This window comes from Penicillium subrubescens (assembly GCF_028828155.1).
Source record: "Penicillium subrubescens strain IBT 31985 chromosome Unknown utg000003l_segment0_segment0, whole genome shotgun sequence".
NCBI classification, from domain to species: Eukaryota; Fungi; Ascomycota; class Eurotiomycetes; order Eurotiales; family Aspergillaceae; genus Penicillium; species Penicillium subrubescens.
Genome location: NW_026643153.1, coordinates 1,911,573 through 1,924,381, shown reverse-complemented (window position 1 = coordinate 1,924,381; position 12,809 = coordinate 1,911,573). Strand labels below are relative to the sequence as shown.

Here is a 12,809-nt window from a genome sequence, read left to right as displayed (position 1 = left end):
GTTTGTAAGTACTGAAACAAGTAATCAAGTCAGTCATCAAATGATAGCTTTGCTGGTGATCAAGGAATGTATTGTGCTTTGTGTTGAGGACCTCGAAAGGAGGAGAGGAGATCCCAAGGCCAATGCCACTGTCAGTACGACTGCCCGCCCCTCATCATTCACCGCTTCCCCTCTCTCCCTCCCCATAAACAACAACACCTCAACCAGGTCAAACCCCCAAGACTGCACGGCATCATGCAGTCAGGAATTACAGGTACACTGAGACACCCCCAATTGACATACCCCCCATATTCAAGACTAACCACATACTCCACCAGTCTCCTCGGAGCTCCACGATGCCTTCAACCACTTCACCACCGACCCCTCAACCTTCTGTCTCCCCGTAACCATCACAGGCGAAACCCTCACCCCCCTCACCCCAATCTCCTTCACCGGCTCCTCCACCAGCCCAGATGCATTCTACACTTCTCTTTCCCAGATCTCCTCGATCCTGCAGCCCAAGACCCCGATCTACCTGCTCCTGCGCCGCCCGCTCGGTTCCAAGACCACCCTCGTCGCATTGACCTATATCCCATCCAATGCGCCTGTCCGGCCAAAGATGCTCTTTGCTTCGACCCGGTCCACGCTGGTCCGGGAGCTAGGTACTGAGAAGTTTGATGATACGGTCTTTGCTACGGAGGAGGAGGAGATTGTGGGCCGGGAGGCGTGGTCGGAGCGGGATGGTGATAAGGCGGGTGTGGGGAGGGAGGCGCTTATGGGTGAGAAGGAGCGTGAGCTTGAGGCTGTGAGGCGCGCTGAGGCTGAGGCCAGAAGTGGCACGCCGCAGAGGGATATTGGTATTGGGGGGAACTTTTGGGCCTGGTACGGGTTCGGGTATGAGAGTGTCTATGCCGGTTGCTGAGGAGGCCAAGTCGGCTTTGAAGGAGCTTGGTGATGGAGGTCTGGTTCAATTGGTATGTTATTTCCCTTTTTCTACTATTTTCTACAAGTGCTGGGTGGAAAGGTGCAGGAGGTATGGTTCTATTTGCAAAGCTAACATTTGGTTTCTGATGCAGACTGTGGATATCCCCACGGAGACTATCACCCTTGCCGACAACCAGTCTGGGGTTCAACCGGACTCTGTTGCCACCCATATCTCCTCCACTTCGCCTCGGTATTCCTTCTATCACTATCCTGGCTCGGATGTGGTAGTGTTCATTTACACGTGCCCCACGGGATCGTCCATCAGGGAGCGCATGCTGCATGCCAGTTCGCGGAGGAATGCTATCACGGTCGCCGAAGGGGAGGGACTCAAGATCAACAAGAAGGTATGGAATGACTGTAGGCCTTGAAACTGCGGGGAAGGGCGCTAACTCATGGATAACAGATCGAGGCTTCGGGACCGGACGAGATCACTAGAGATCGGTTGAAGGAAGAGGTGCATCCGGCACAGGATTCGGGTCCTGCACGGGGCTTTGCACGCCCCAGACGTCCCGGCCGGTAGATCAGGACGTTGATGACAGGATCCTTTTGAGGAAACACACATTTTTTGTAGCGTTATATAGCCTGCCAACGCCAAGCATGGTAAATCCGAACGTCCTCCTCGTTCTCGAACGGAGATGTAATTGCCACCACGGCTTAGACATTCATACTGGCAAAATTCGCGCACACACCGCAAGGCACTGCGCGTACCTCCACTCCCCGCCGCCTCCCCCAAAAACAGAGAGAAGACACCTTTCCAGCCATGGAGGAAGGAAGCGCAGACCAAGATCATTGATTCCGGAAACTTTTCTTTTGATAGAACAAATCTGTCCTCGAACTTCCCAGATTGATAATCTTAGGACAACCGTCACGGTCCTTCTCCAAGCGCGTACACTCGAAGCAGTAAAAGGCGTCACTGATACCCTCGCCACCGCAGACAACACATTTATTCTGGTAGTTGCCGAAGGAGCATTCGTCACAGATTCGGACCAGTGTGGTTGGGCGCACGTAGGAGTCGCACACGGGGCATTTGCCGTCGCATTTGTCGCAGAGGCGGCCGATGGAGATGCCGGGTTGCTTGCGGCACATGACTAGATCGGGGTGATGGCGAGACATGATGTATGGAGAGGATGGAGGAAGGTGCGAGGTTGAGAGGTGAAGGTGGTATGTGTAGCTCGTAGCTTGAGGGAGAAGGGAGGAAGTTGATGAATTACAAAGCTGTCGAGGTCTCGAAGAGAGGAAAAGAAGCTAGCAGAAGTTGGGAAACGGCCCGTGCACGTGCCACCACCACACCCGCCTCCGAGCTGTTTGCGCGTGTCCACTGTTGGATCAAGTCGAGGTATCGGAGAATTCTGAACAGGTCTCCAGGCAAGAGGGACTGATTTGTGGTGCTGGAAGATTCTTTACGATTGTCAACTACTTTGTCCAAGATTTACCACTATCTATTGGCCCACCATGTCTGAAGGGTACGCCGATCCCTCCAACACATCGTCAACTGTCATCTGCGCTTGATCATTTACACTGACACGGAACCTCGTTTTCACTCGCAGTACCCTCGCATCAGCAGTCGCCGTACCAGAGCAAGATACACTACGCCAATCACCCGAGCTCTCAACGAAACGGAGACAATCCTCCGTATCAGAACACGAAACCAAGCGCCGCCGCCTCAGTTCCCAAGGCGATATCTCCCCAAATGCACGTCGCCAACAGCATTCGCCACAGGCTTCAGCACCAGATCGTCCCGCCGAACGGAGACCGAACCGCCAGGGTCGAGAGGAAGACCGTAAGCGCGGGCAGCGACTGTTCGGCGGGTTACTTGGCACGCTCTCGCAGAGCTCGACATCAGCGGCGCAGAAGCGGCGCGCGGATATTGAGAAGAAACAGCAGGATAAGCTAAAGTCGCAGGCTGATGAATATGATGAATTGAAGAAGAGGCGGAGGGAGCGGCGGGACGAGATTCGGAGAAAAGAGAAGCCGTTTTATGAACGGGAGGCTGTATGTTGGCCATGCCTGGCTGCACGAGGCCTAGCTTATATCCCCAGCATTGTGAGGAATGACTGACAGATTCTTTTGATAGATGCAAACTCGGCATTCGAACTTGATCGCCACGGCGCATTTCCTCAAGACGCGAACAGAACCAGTCTTGGTATGATAACCCTGGCCTATGATACGGCTGTATATTCAGTGACTAATTCATTTCTTGTGCAGTATTATAAGCCGTGGCAACTACGATCCGGCGGCGAAGCCATTATACGGGAACAAATCGAGGAAGCCGAAGCAACAGTCGCCCGAGAAGTCGCCGAGTTCGACGCCCGGTATCCGCCAGAAGCCTTTGTGTACGAGAAGCTTGAGCCAATATCTGCAGAGGCTGCTGGGCAACAGGGAGAGCCAGAAGCGCAACAGGAGGCGAAGCCGACTGCACAGCCAGTCTCCGAAGAAGCCCCAACTCCCAAACCCGAGGCTGAGGCCGATGCCCAGGAAGCCAAGGAGACATCAGACAAGAAAGATTCAGAGCCTAGCGAGGAGAAACCCTCCGAGCCCACCCCGACTAGCACAGTGCCTATGTCTATGGGTGTGGACGGAGCTGCAGATTCTAGGGATGCTCACCGTGCCGCTCACGACGACGATGGAGATGAAATGTTGGAAGATAATGAGGATACCGTGATTTATTAGCGATTTTGTCCGTCTATTTGTGCTATATTCAAAATTTCAGGATACCTATGTGTGACAATTACCAATCAGAGTCTTTCGCCTTTAAGGTTCTTACTCTATGCCTTGATCGGATGCGGAGTCGTTGGAGCTGTAGCTTAAAGGACTGGAGGCTCTTCAGCCGAGGCATACCAACCGATCGGTCGAGAGAGGGGCCCCTCGGCTTGCCATAGCACTTCCCCTCAATTCGAAGTCTATTGTGGAACCAGTTTAATCAAACTGTTTCAATTTTCCAATAACTACTAAATAAAGGTTTCCTATTATTCATCAGCCCGGTTATGAGTTAGGTAGTTTGTCCTTTCGACGTTGTATTTTGGTCTCATGTGATGACGCAGTGGGCTCTCAACTTGGATATATATCCGTTTCACTAAGCAACAGTACACCACACTTTATTCTTAATAACCTTGTTGATCCTTGATTCTGGGGTATTCTTGGTGAAAACAAACCGTGTCTTGACCCAGGATATTGGAAAAAAACACCACTATGCCTGTTGACAAGATCCGTGTCTCTGGTGATGCTCGCTTCGAGTACAAGTCGGCTACGGTGAATGGTCATAAGTACGGTGAGTATTCACGGGCAGCAACATGTCCATACGACTATCTTAAACCAAAAAATCACCAGGGATTTGCAAAATATTGTGCAGCATCTGATACTTAAACCTCAACAGGCTACCTCTTCAGTCAACCTCAGTCGGGCAAGTACCGAGCTACGATCTTCCTGGTGAGCCCCCTTGCCCCCTTAAAGCCATCGTATCAAAGTAGTTGAATTCTTACTTATCTTTCCAGATCCATGGCTTCCCAGACATCTCTATGGGATGGCGCTACCAAATCCCCATGCTCGTAGACATGGGTTTGCGAGTCGTCGCACCAGACTGCCTCGGCTACGGCCGAACGGTGAGCCCCCGTCATTGAAAGAAACCACACCAAACCCTCAATAAACATCTGCTCATAAAGACCCAGGACGCACCTGATGACTATACGCTTTACTCTCACAAACGCTGTGCCGACGATATCAAGGCTCTAGCCACTCATCTCGGCGAGTCAAAGATCATCTTGGGCGGCCATGACTGGTAAGACTGCAACCACCGCAAACCACCAAGTTCCAACATCCCAGCTAACAAAAACACAAGGGGCGCGGCACTTGCCTATCGAATTGCTCTCTGGCATCCAGAATTAATCAGCCACCTTTTCACTGTCTGCGTGCCTTACGCCCGGCCTACGCCGACGTATCTGTCACTCGAGGATTTGGTGAAGAATGCGGCTCCGAACTTGGCGTATCAGTTGCAGTTTGCCAGCGGAGACGTCGAAAAAGCTGTTCGATCTAAGAGTGAGATCAAGCAGTTCCTCAGTGCACTTTATGGTGCTCGGACGGCGAAGGGGGAGCTTGGATGTGATGTTAATCAGGGCGTGTTCTTGGATAAGTTGCCGGCGCTGAAGACTTCCCGTCTCTTGAGTGAAGAGGTGAGTTTTTTAATCGGTGTGGGCTATGAGACGCGATGGGGGACTGACAGTATAAGGAACTGGATTACTACGCGACCGAGTTCTCTAGGACTGGTGTCCACGGACCATGTATGTCATTCCATTGCATACCCGGTTCGATTGAAAGTACAGCTAATTTGAAATAGTGAACTGGTATCGAACCCGCAAGGTCAACTATGAAGAGGAACTGGCTATTATTGATCGAAAGATTTCTATTCCTACTCTTTTCATTCAGGCTCTGAGGGATCCGGCTCTCCCGCCTCATCTGGGTAACTCGATGGCGAAGCATATCCCCAACTTGACTTTGAAACAGGTGAATACTGCGCACTGGGCGATGTGGGAGAAACCCGAGGAGGTGAATAGTATTATTTCGACGTGGTTGAAGGATGTTGTCTTTGCGGACAGGCGTTCGGGGAAACTTTGATGGGGATCTATCTATTATTGTATATGTGTATTAGGTTGTGCTATGGATGGTTCTCATTCGATATGAATATCATTATCCTGTTTGAATACGTCATAAAAATGGATCTTCGGGATTCGTCAGAGCGTAGACAGAATACTTCGTCACAGTAAACAAAAGAAAAGTACATTAATAGACCCAGAGGAAGATGCCGATTTTCGCAATTCTCCCACCGAAGAACAACACATTAGCCTGCGTCTCCATTCACAGGCTAATACTGGAAAGTCTTCGTATCAATGCGGCACCCCACATTCTCAATACGATCAACAAACTCCTGACCCAAAGTAGCCGATGTCACGATACCACCACGAGAAACCTTCTTCACCTTCTCCTCCTCCTGGAGAATAGTCATCGCGGCCTCAGCCAGCAACAAGCCCGTCAAAACGTACATGCTCCCGTGATAAGTAAACTTGCCAAAGACGCGCTTAGGAGAGGGACCCTCCTGATCAGCCGTCGCCACAGCATGATACTCAAGACGATCATTCTTCGACGCCTCCATGGTTGGACCCTGTCCCGGCGCGAAAATGAATCTCCGAACCAGCGTGCGAACAGGCGGGATCATGAGCAGCGAGATACCAATCAGGAAACCGACGTGCACGGCGACGCCGATGAGTGAGTTGCGCACGTGCAGGAATTGGCGGAAGAAGAAGCGTTTGCCGTAGAGCTCGGGCATTAGCGTGCTGCTTCGGTGGACGATGGTGATGTCGGCGATGCCGGAGGGGGAGGTAGTCACCGTGCCTAGATCGCGGATCCAGCGTGCGCCGAAGAGCTTGTTGATGATGGAGTCGCGGGGGATGTCCTTGGGTGGAGTGGATGCTGCGAGAGCGAAGGGGGTCATTGATTTCATTAGCTCGGAGGATGGGAGCCAGTCGAAGATGCTGAGGACGGTGTTGAGAGTGCCGCCGCTGGCGCCGGAGGTCCTAGAGTATTTCGATTAGAAAACGGAAAGAGATGTGGATGTGATATTGCAAAAAGGAAGCTTACTTCATCTCCTTGATGCAGCAGTCAATCTCCCTAGTCTGGGATGCGAGTTCTTCTCGGACATGCTTGACTAGTGCCCAGGCTAGCATGTCTGCTGGGGCACTCTCGACGCCAACCGAGGGAATGATCTAACTTCAATCAGAACGTAAATCACTATGAGTATTGAGTTATGAATGCTCACAATCGCGCCGTTGCTCTTGGCCTTTTCGTGATATTTGTCGATGATCAGCTTGACCCACGGGGTCTCGCCAGTCCTGCAAGAGTCAATATACTTGCCCGTGCAAGTCAAGCAGTGGAATGACTTACGCATCAACATAGTGGGTGCCGTGCGCAGCACAGGCCTCAACCACCGGAGTCGAATACAGGTGGTAGGGGCCAATGCAATTGATGATGAGCCTAGTCTTCTGCGCCAGCTCGTTCAACTCGGTCGAGTTGAGCTGGACACCAAGGACATCTGTTCCAAGACTAAGATTAGAAACTATCCAAGATAGAAGAAGACGTGATAGAGTTATTGGGAAAGCTTGTTCTGTATCATACCAGGCTGAACGCGATCCGAGTTAAGCTTTTTGAGCTCGTCGGCGATAGGCTCGATCTTCTGTGGCGAACGACCTGCAATCGCCCATTTCAAATCGGTTGGGAGGTTCATGACGATGTGCTCTGAGCAGAAGCGACCCGTATAGCCAGTGGGGCCCAGGAGGACCAGGTCATATTGTCTGTTGGAAGCCATGTTGTGGAGACTGTAGCTTGCTGTTGGAGACGTATTGGTTTGGCAGGGGGAGCTCTCCAGTGGGTCACAAGCGCCTCGGTCCGCAGATTGTAGGGGGTTGATGAAGGCAAGATTGAGGAGCGTCAAGCAAGAATGTCAAAAACCAAATCGAGGCTGGGGAATTCGAGACCCTTATTAGAGATCCTTGTCAGGTTACACTGCAACGATAGCTTCCTGGCTAAGCTGGCAATGTCGTCAAGATGTTGTTTGTGCCGCGGAAGCTCTCACGTGACCGGATAGTTGAGTCTGGCCGACGGGCGGTTTGTGCTTGTTTGGGATGCGTGCCCACTTCATTGGACTGAAATTGGTGGCAGAAGAAGGTTCACTAGAGAAATATAGGAATAGATGATATTGATACATATGATAGAGAAGTACATGGTATATTGTCTCGATACGGAGGATGTACAATAATTCTATATTTGTCTCCATAATCTTCAGATATCTGACATGCAGGACCAGCAAATTGAAGGACCAGTGCAGCCTCAGGCACAAAGATCTGCCGCTGGACAACATAAGGTGGTCTGTGCTCGCCCGTGATGAATGACATAATCGTAGAATTTGCGCCCTGACAAAATGTCCCTCTCACCGCCTGCCACTTCCTCTTCCCTCCCTTTACATCACCCCAGTCAGGTGACCGCACTACGCCAAGGCCCCGAGCCCTAAGCGAGCCCACCCACAACCACTCTTCTAAAGCCTCTTTTCGACCACTTCGCTATCCATCTTCACGCTCAACAGCCGCCTTACAGCCAAGATGACCAAGCGCACCAAGAGTATGTCGAACCTCTCGAATTGACCGCTGCACTTCGTTCCCTTCGATTTCCAGTTGCTAACTTTTTTCTCAGAGGTCGGTATCACCGGCAAGTACGGTACCAGGTATGCTCAACACTCATGAACCCTCGCTCTCGCCTATATCCTCGAACCACCGTGATCACTTCGACCGCCCAAACGACTGTGAAATAACGAACGAGAATTGGCGACCCCGAATCAAAAGCACGCGATATTGACCAAGAACTCTTTTTCTCAACAGATACGGTGCCTCTCTGCGTAAGCAGGTCAAGAAGGCCGAAGTTTCGCAGCACGCCCGTTACATCTGCACCTTCTGCGGAAAGAACACCGTGAAGCGCAAGGCTGTTGGTATCTGGGAGTGCAAGGGCTGCAACAAGACCGTCGCCGGTGGTGCCTACACCGTCTCGTAAGTCGCACCACGACCTGAAGAAAAAAAAATCGAGTCAGACCGGGAAGAGGAGGAACATCAGATTGGATGCAAACCGGAATTCAACATCGACTCGAGGATTGCATGGGAACAATTGCTGACCAAATATCCCACCTACAGGACCCCCGCCGCTGCTGCCACCCGCTCCACCATCCGTCGTCTCCGTGAGATCGTTGAGATCTAAGCGTCATGAATGTGGTTTCCTTTCTCTTTACGGCTACGTCTTGAATACCAAAAATGAAAATTTCGGAATCATAAAGATTTTGCATCCCCTTCCCCACGGATCTCTGCGTAATATCTGGTTTTCCCGACCTATCCGGTGCTGGCCAACAGCCACCTGAATAGTCCTTGGCAGTCTTCTACTCCATCATTGCGAAACCGATTGCCCGACCGTCCTGATTTTGATCCTTCCGCCTGAGCCAAGGGCAGTTTACCCTGCAGAGTCGACATGGTGGCTCTTATACAACCCCATGCAGGACTCGGGCAATCACCGTAGAACCAAATTATCTCCCGGACACTCTACCATCATCTGCTAACTTAGTGACCTTTCCGACCGAGCATCCTACTTGAATCTACGCGTTATTCATCAACCTTGGCCTTCCCGAAATTTACACGAACTAGAGGCTGAGGACTCTCGCCTGGTCCTTGCATGGGCCCGATCTCACCGCGGGTGGCTTGGAGCGCCTGGACTATTTCCGGCCCCAACTTGCCCGGATGGATGCTCAGCTGCATGACTCAGACGATGCTGAACTAGCCCATGAGGTCCTCAGAAACGTGGCCGCTAGGAAACCTTGTAGATTCATGGTTGACCGCCAAAGGTTGACCAACTATCCGTGTAGAAAGTGGATGTTCAGGACGTGCCGCATCGGCGCCTTGCAGCAAGAGTGCAGACCACAACCAAGGGTTCAAGATCGGCAAGATTCCAAGATCTCACACCCTAGGAAAGATTACTGAATCATCTTGCAGGTATCAGGGCCACACTCAATTTCCGGGGCCTCTCATTCGCATGCGCCCGCTGGCGGGTGATTCGCCTCCGTCACGTTGGCGCCCTGTTTTGCGTTAGACTGGAAATCCCGGCCCACCTTCAAAAGGCCCGGCTGCCGCTTCTCCACTTTACACTCTCTCCTACACACATCCTCTCTCTCCCCCCTCGCGCGCTTTCGTTTCGATGCTTCATGCCGTCTCTCAACCGATCGATCCCTACCTTCTATACTGTCCATGTCCGACACCTGCATTGTCTGTTTAGGAGACCTTGGCGAAAGCGCCAGTGATCCCCTCGCCGTCGAGCCAGTGCCAAGACTCCATCTCCACGATGGTGCCGACCCAACGGCTAAGGCGCCTACGCTCGGTGACGAGGAGGGTTCTGGTGAAATAGCCCAGTTGTTGCCTTGTGGGCATATCCTGCACAATGTATGCCTGAAGCCATGGGTGGAACGAGCAAACAGTTGTCCAATATGTCGCCGGAGTTTCAATATGGTCGAGCTGAGTGACCGGCCGGGAGGTATGTACTTTGTTGCCCTTGTTACCGTTGGGACCTGTATTCCGTCCTACATTTGTGAAGAGGATTTTGTTACTAATCATATTGGTTTATCTTATAGGCCCTGTTACTTCATCATATGCTGTCCAAGACCGAGTTCAGGTCGCCGAGATCGACCCGTCGATGGTCATCGACTACGTGGAGGATGACTTCCTTGACTACCAACCTTGCACAATATGTGGTGAGAGTGATAACGAAGACGTTCTCCTTCTCTGCGATGGCTGTGATGCGCCTTCCCACGTATACTGCGTAGGCTTGGATGAAGTCCCATCAGGATCATGGTATTGCGAGCGTTGTGAGGTTCAACGTGCTCTAGAACCTACTACAGAGGCACCGGCTCGGCCGTCCCGTACAAATGAACGGCGGACCCGTCGCACTCGAGGCCAACAACGCCAGGCCCAAAGCAGGAATCAGATTAATTCTCTGCACTGGGCCCGCGTCTGGCAATCCGTATGGGACCATCTGAACATCGATCTGGACTTCCCCTTCGATGATGATCGATCGGCGCAACGGGTCTTGCAGCAGCGTCGTCGGGAGGAGGCTAACCAGCGTGAATTCCGTGCCTGGCAGCGTCGGTTCGAGGTTGCCGAGCGGCAGGGCGGCGGTAGTCGTTTTCGCGACAGTGCCTCTCTATTTGATATAGAACCCGCTCGGCCATCACGGCCTCGTGTGCCCAGGAACCCGACGCCTGAGCCCGAGTCTCTTGAAGAGATGCGGGCTTGGAACGCGTTTGAAAGGGCTCGCGAGATCGAGAACAATCCAAGTGCTGCTCGTAAACGCAAGGAACCGACGCTATCGCCATCGCCGGAACCCACAGAGCCACAGCGCAAACTCAAGCGGCCGCGAACACGGCGACCTCAAGAGCTCGCCGCGATGGCTCAACAAAATGGGGAGTCCTCTAGAGCGGCGAGTGCCAGTGCTAGCGGCAGCGGCACCAACTCGAACGTCTCTAACGTCAACCCGAACGCCAACGCTGGTGTGAACCTGAGTACGAACGCAAATGCTCGGGTCAACGGAGACGCTTCCGGTGAACCGAGCTTTTTGTCCTCTCTCTTAAAGGAGGTGGAAGATGCGTCCACCACCGAGCGCACAACACCACTTTTGCTCTCAGCTCCCACATCTATTGCTCCTACCGACCATGTCTCTCCGGGGCCTTCCTCTCCATCGATCTCCCCTGTATCGTCCAACCACTCCTCTCCTCGTCTATCCTCTACGACACCCCCTCCGTATTCTCGCAGTCGGCCTATATCTCCCTTTCAACTCTCCTCTCCCGTCGAACCTTCATCACCTCCATTTTCCCCCGAAGTGTCGTTCTCGGGGAGTCCGATCTCTCCAAGTGCAAACAGGGAGAAGCCAACAGCTCAGCGGGAGACTAATCGCCCACGATCTCGCATCCCGCGGCGAGTCGTTGAATCGTCGCATCCTCCGTCTGCAGACACATCGCCCACTCGTGCCGGCCCCTCTCTGGCCGTCAAAGTCGACATTCGGGGCATGGTCAGCATGGCCTTGAAGCCACACTACCGCTCCAAGACCATCTCTCGGGAAGAGTATACCGAGACTAACCGCACCATCTCTCGCGTGCTGTACGATCGCGTTGGAACCGTCGAAACGCTCAGTGCAGAGGCCCGCGCGGACTTGGAGAATACAGCCAACTTCGAGGTTCAAAAGACCGTGGGCGCGATACACAAGAATAATCAAGTAGACCGACAGAAGCAGAAGCAGAAGCAGAAACAGCCCATGGCGGCAGCAGACTCGGATGGCGATATACACTGATCTTACTGCTATGATATGACTTTTCCTCTCTACTTCGATGGCGTTTGGTGGCGTTTGTTGCGAAGAAGGATTTGTGGAGGGGCCTTTTTTTCCCTGGCCTTAGCGAAGCGATTGATTGCCTATACTGCTTATTTATTGAACTGGCGTTTGATGGCATTGGGTCGCATCTCATCAGAGGCGGAGTCCATATGGTCCTTGTTCTTTAGCGAGATAATGAGTTGGACTCACTGGGGGCTCCTTTTCTTTCTCATACCCATGACATAATGACAGCGACTTGAATGTTTCAGATTGTGTGTAAAAGTGTTTCAGAACAACGTAGTAGTTTTCAAAGAAAACAAAAGCCTCAAAAGAGAGGATATGAGGAAAGGAAGTTGGAAGTGTGAGAGACATGAAGACCATCGTGCTGCCTGACAGACCAGGCATCAACACATCTATGTGATCGGTCACTTTGAGAAGTTCAAAGTCAGAAAGTTTCCTGCACTTACTTCAAACATCTTGAACAAAGTCTCGCGCAACACTTTTCCTTGTCTAGAAAAATGTTTGTCCTCAAGTTTTATGGACCCGCAGGGAGTCGTGGTGCCTGTGTCGCAGTTGCCTACACAGCATCTCAGTTAGGCCTGCCTGGGTCATTACTTCAAAAATTGACCGACCGACTTGATTTCTGACCTGTTCCTGAACAAACCACTTCATGATTTTTCAAATCTCCGGAGCGCTCAAATCTTTCACTCATCTTCGATCGTACGAAGGAATGATCACCAGCTACCTCTGCAAGCCACAACCGCTCATCTCTTTGTTCTTTGTTGACCAAGCTCTGTACCCCTTTTCAGCGCCCAGCCAGATTGGGCAGTGACTTCACGAAAACTCTCACTGGCATCTTTAACCTTGAATTTTATCTTCCGAATCTCATTCAACCTCTCAGGCCTGTTCCACAT

The 12,809-nt window shown here is 52.0% G+C and overlaps 7 protein-coding genes across 7 annotated transcripts; 5 read left to right on the top strand and 2 right to left on the bottom strand.

Moving 5' to 3' along the window:
* Nucleotides 1-234: 234 nt before the first annotated feature.
* On the top strand, nucleotides 235-1,483 carry N7473_004728 (twinfilin; the record flags this gene model as incomplete). The annotated part of the gene is made up of 4 exons (XM_057150668.1): nucleotides 235-253; nucleotides 318-883; nucleotides 1,056-1,307; nucleotides 1,367-1,483. 4 exons carry the CDS (start codon nucleotides 235-237, stop codon nucleotides 1,481-1,483), a joined length of 954 nt encoding a protein of 317 aa, XP_057010778.1.
* A 266-nt stretch (nucleotides 1,484-1,749) lies between these two features.
* Nucleotides 1,750-2,076, bottom strand: N7473_004727 (PHF5 family protein; the record flags this gene model as incomplete). Its single annotated transcript, XM_057150667.1, has 1 exon — nucleotides 1,750-2,076. The coding sequence occupies one exon, from the start codon at nucleotides 2,074-2,076 to the stop codon at nucleotides 1,750-1,752; it is 327 nt and encodes a 108-aa protein (XP_057010777.1).
* Nucleotides 2,077-2,415: 339 nt separating this feature from the next.
* Nucleotides 2,416-3,633, top strand: N7473_004726 (pinin family protein; the record flags this gene model as incomplete). The annotated part of the gene is made up of 4 exons (XM_057150666.1): nucleotides 2,416-2,426; nucleotides 2,511-2,955; nucleotides 3,038-3,106; nucleotides 3,169-3,633. The coding sequence occupies 4 exons, from the start codon at nucleotides 2,416-2,418 to the stop codon at nucleotides 3,631-3,633; spliced, it is 990 nt and encodes a 329-aa protein (XP_057010776.1).
* Nucleotides 3,634-4,152: 519 nt separating this feature from the next.
* N7473_004725 (alpha/beta fold hydrolase) lies at nucleotides 4,153-5,571 on the top strand (the record flags this gene model as incomplete). The annotated part of the gene is made up of 7 exons (XM_057150665.1): nucleotides 4,153-4,231; nucleotides 4,337-4,389; nucleotides 4,455-4,562; nucleotides 4,629-4,738; nucleotides 4,799-5,129; nucleotides 5,186-5,237; nucleotides 5,294-5,571. The coding sequence occupies 7 exons, from the start codon at nucleotides 4,153-4,155 to the stop codon at nucleotides 5,569-5,571; spliced, it is 1,011 nt and encodes a 336-aa protein (XP_057010775.1).
* A 247-nt stretch (nucleotides 5,572-5,818) lies between these two features.
* On the bottom strand, nucleotides 5,819-7,315 carry N7473_004724 (saccharopine dehydrogenase family protein; the record flags this gene model as incomplete). Its single annotated transcript, XM_057150664.1, has 5 exons — nucleotides 5,819-6,527; nucleotides 6,592-6,716; nucleotides 6,770-6,842; nucleotides 6,895-7,042; nucleotides 7,126-7,315. 5 exons carry the CDS (start codon nucleotides 7,313-7,315, stop codon nucleotides 5,819-5,821), a joined length of 1,245 nt encoding a protein of 414 aa, XP_057010774.1.
* A 732-nt stretch (nucleotides 7,316-8,047) lies between these two features.
* Nucleotides 8,048-8,956, top strand: N7473_004723 (60S ribosomal protein eL43). The gene is made up of 4 exons (XM_057150663.1): nucleotides 8,048-8,124; nucleotides 8,197-8,227; nucleotides 8,382-8,546; nucleotides 8,688-8,956. The coding sequence occupies exons 1-4, from the start codon at nucleotides 8,106-8,108 to the stop codon at nucleotides 8,749-8,751; spliced, it is 279 nt and encodes a 92-aa protein (XP_057010773.1). The 5' UTR covers nucleotides 8,048-8,105; the 3' UTR covers nucleotides 8,752-8,956.
* Nucleotides 8,957-9,785: 829 nt separating this feature from the next.
* On the top strand, nucleotides 9,786-11,877 carry N7473_004722 (putative PHD and RING finger domain protein; the record flags this gene model as incomplete). The annotated part of the gene is made up of 2 exons (XM_057150662.1): nucleotides 9,786-10,068; nucleotides 10,166-11,877. 2 exons carry the CDS (start codon nucleotides 9,786-9,788, stop codon nucleotides 11,875-11,877), a joined length of 1,995 nt encoding a protein of 664 aa, XP_057010772.1.
* Nucleotides 11,878-12,809: the final 932 nt, after the last annotated feature.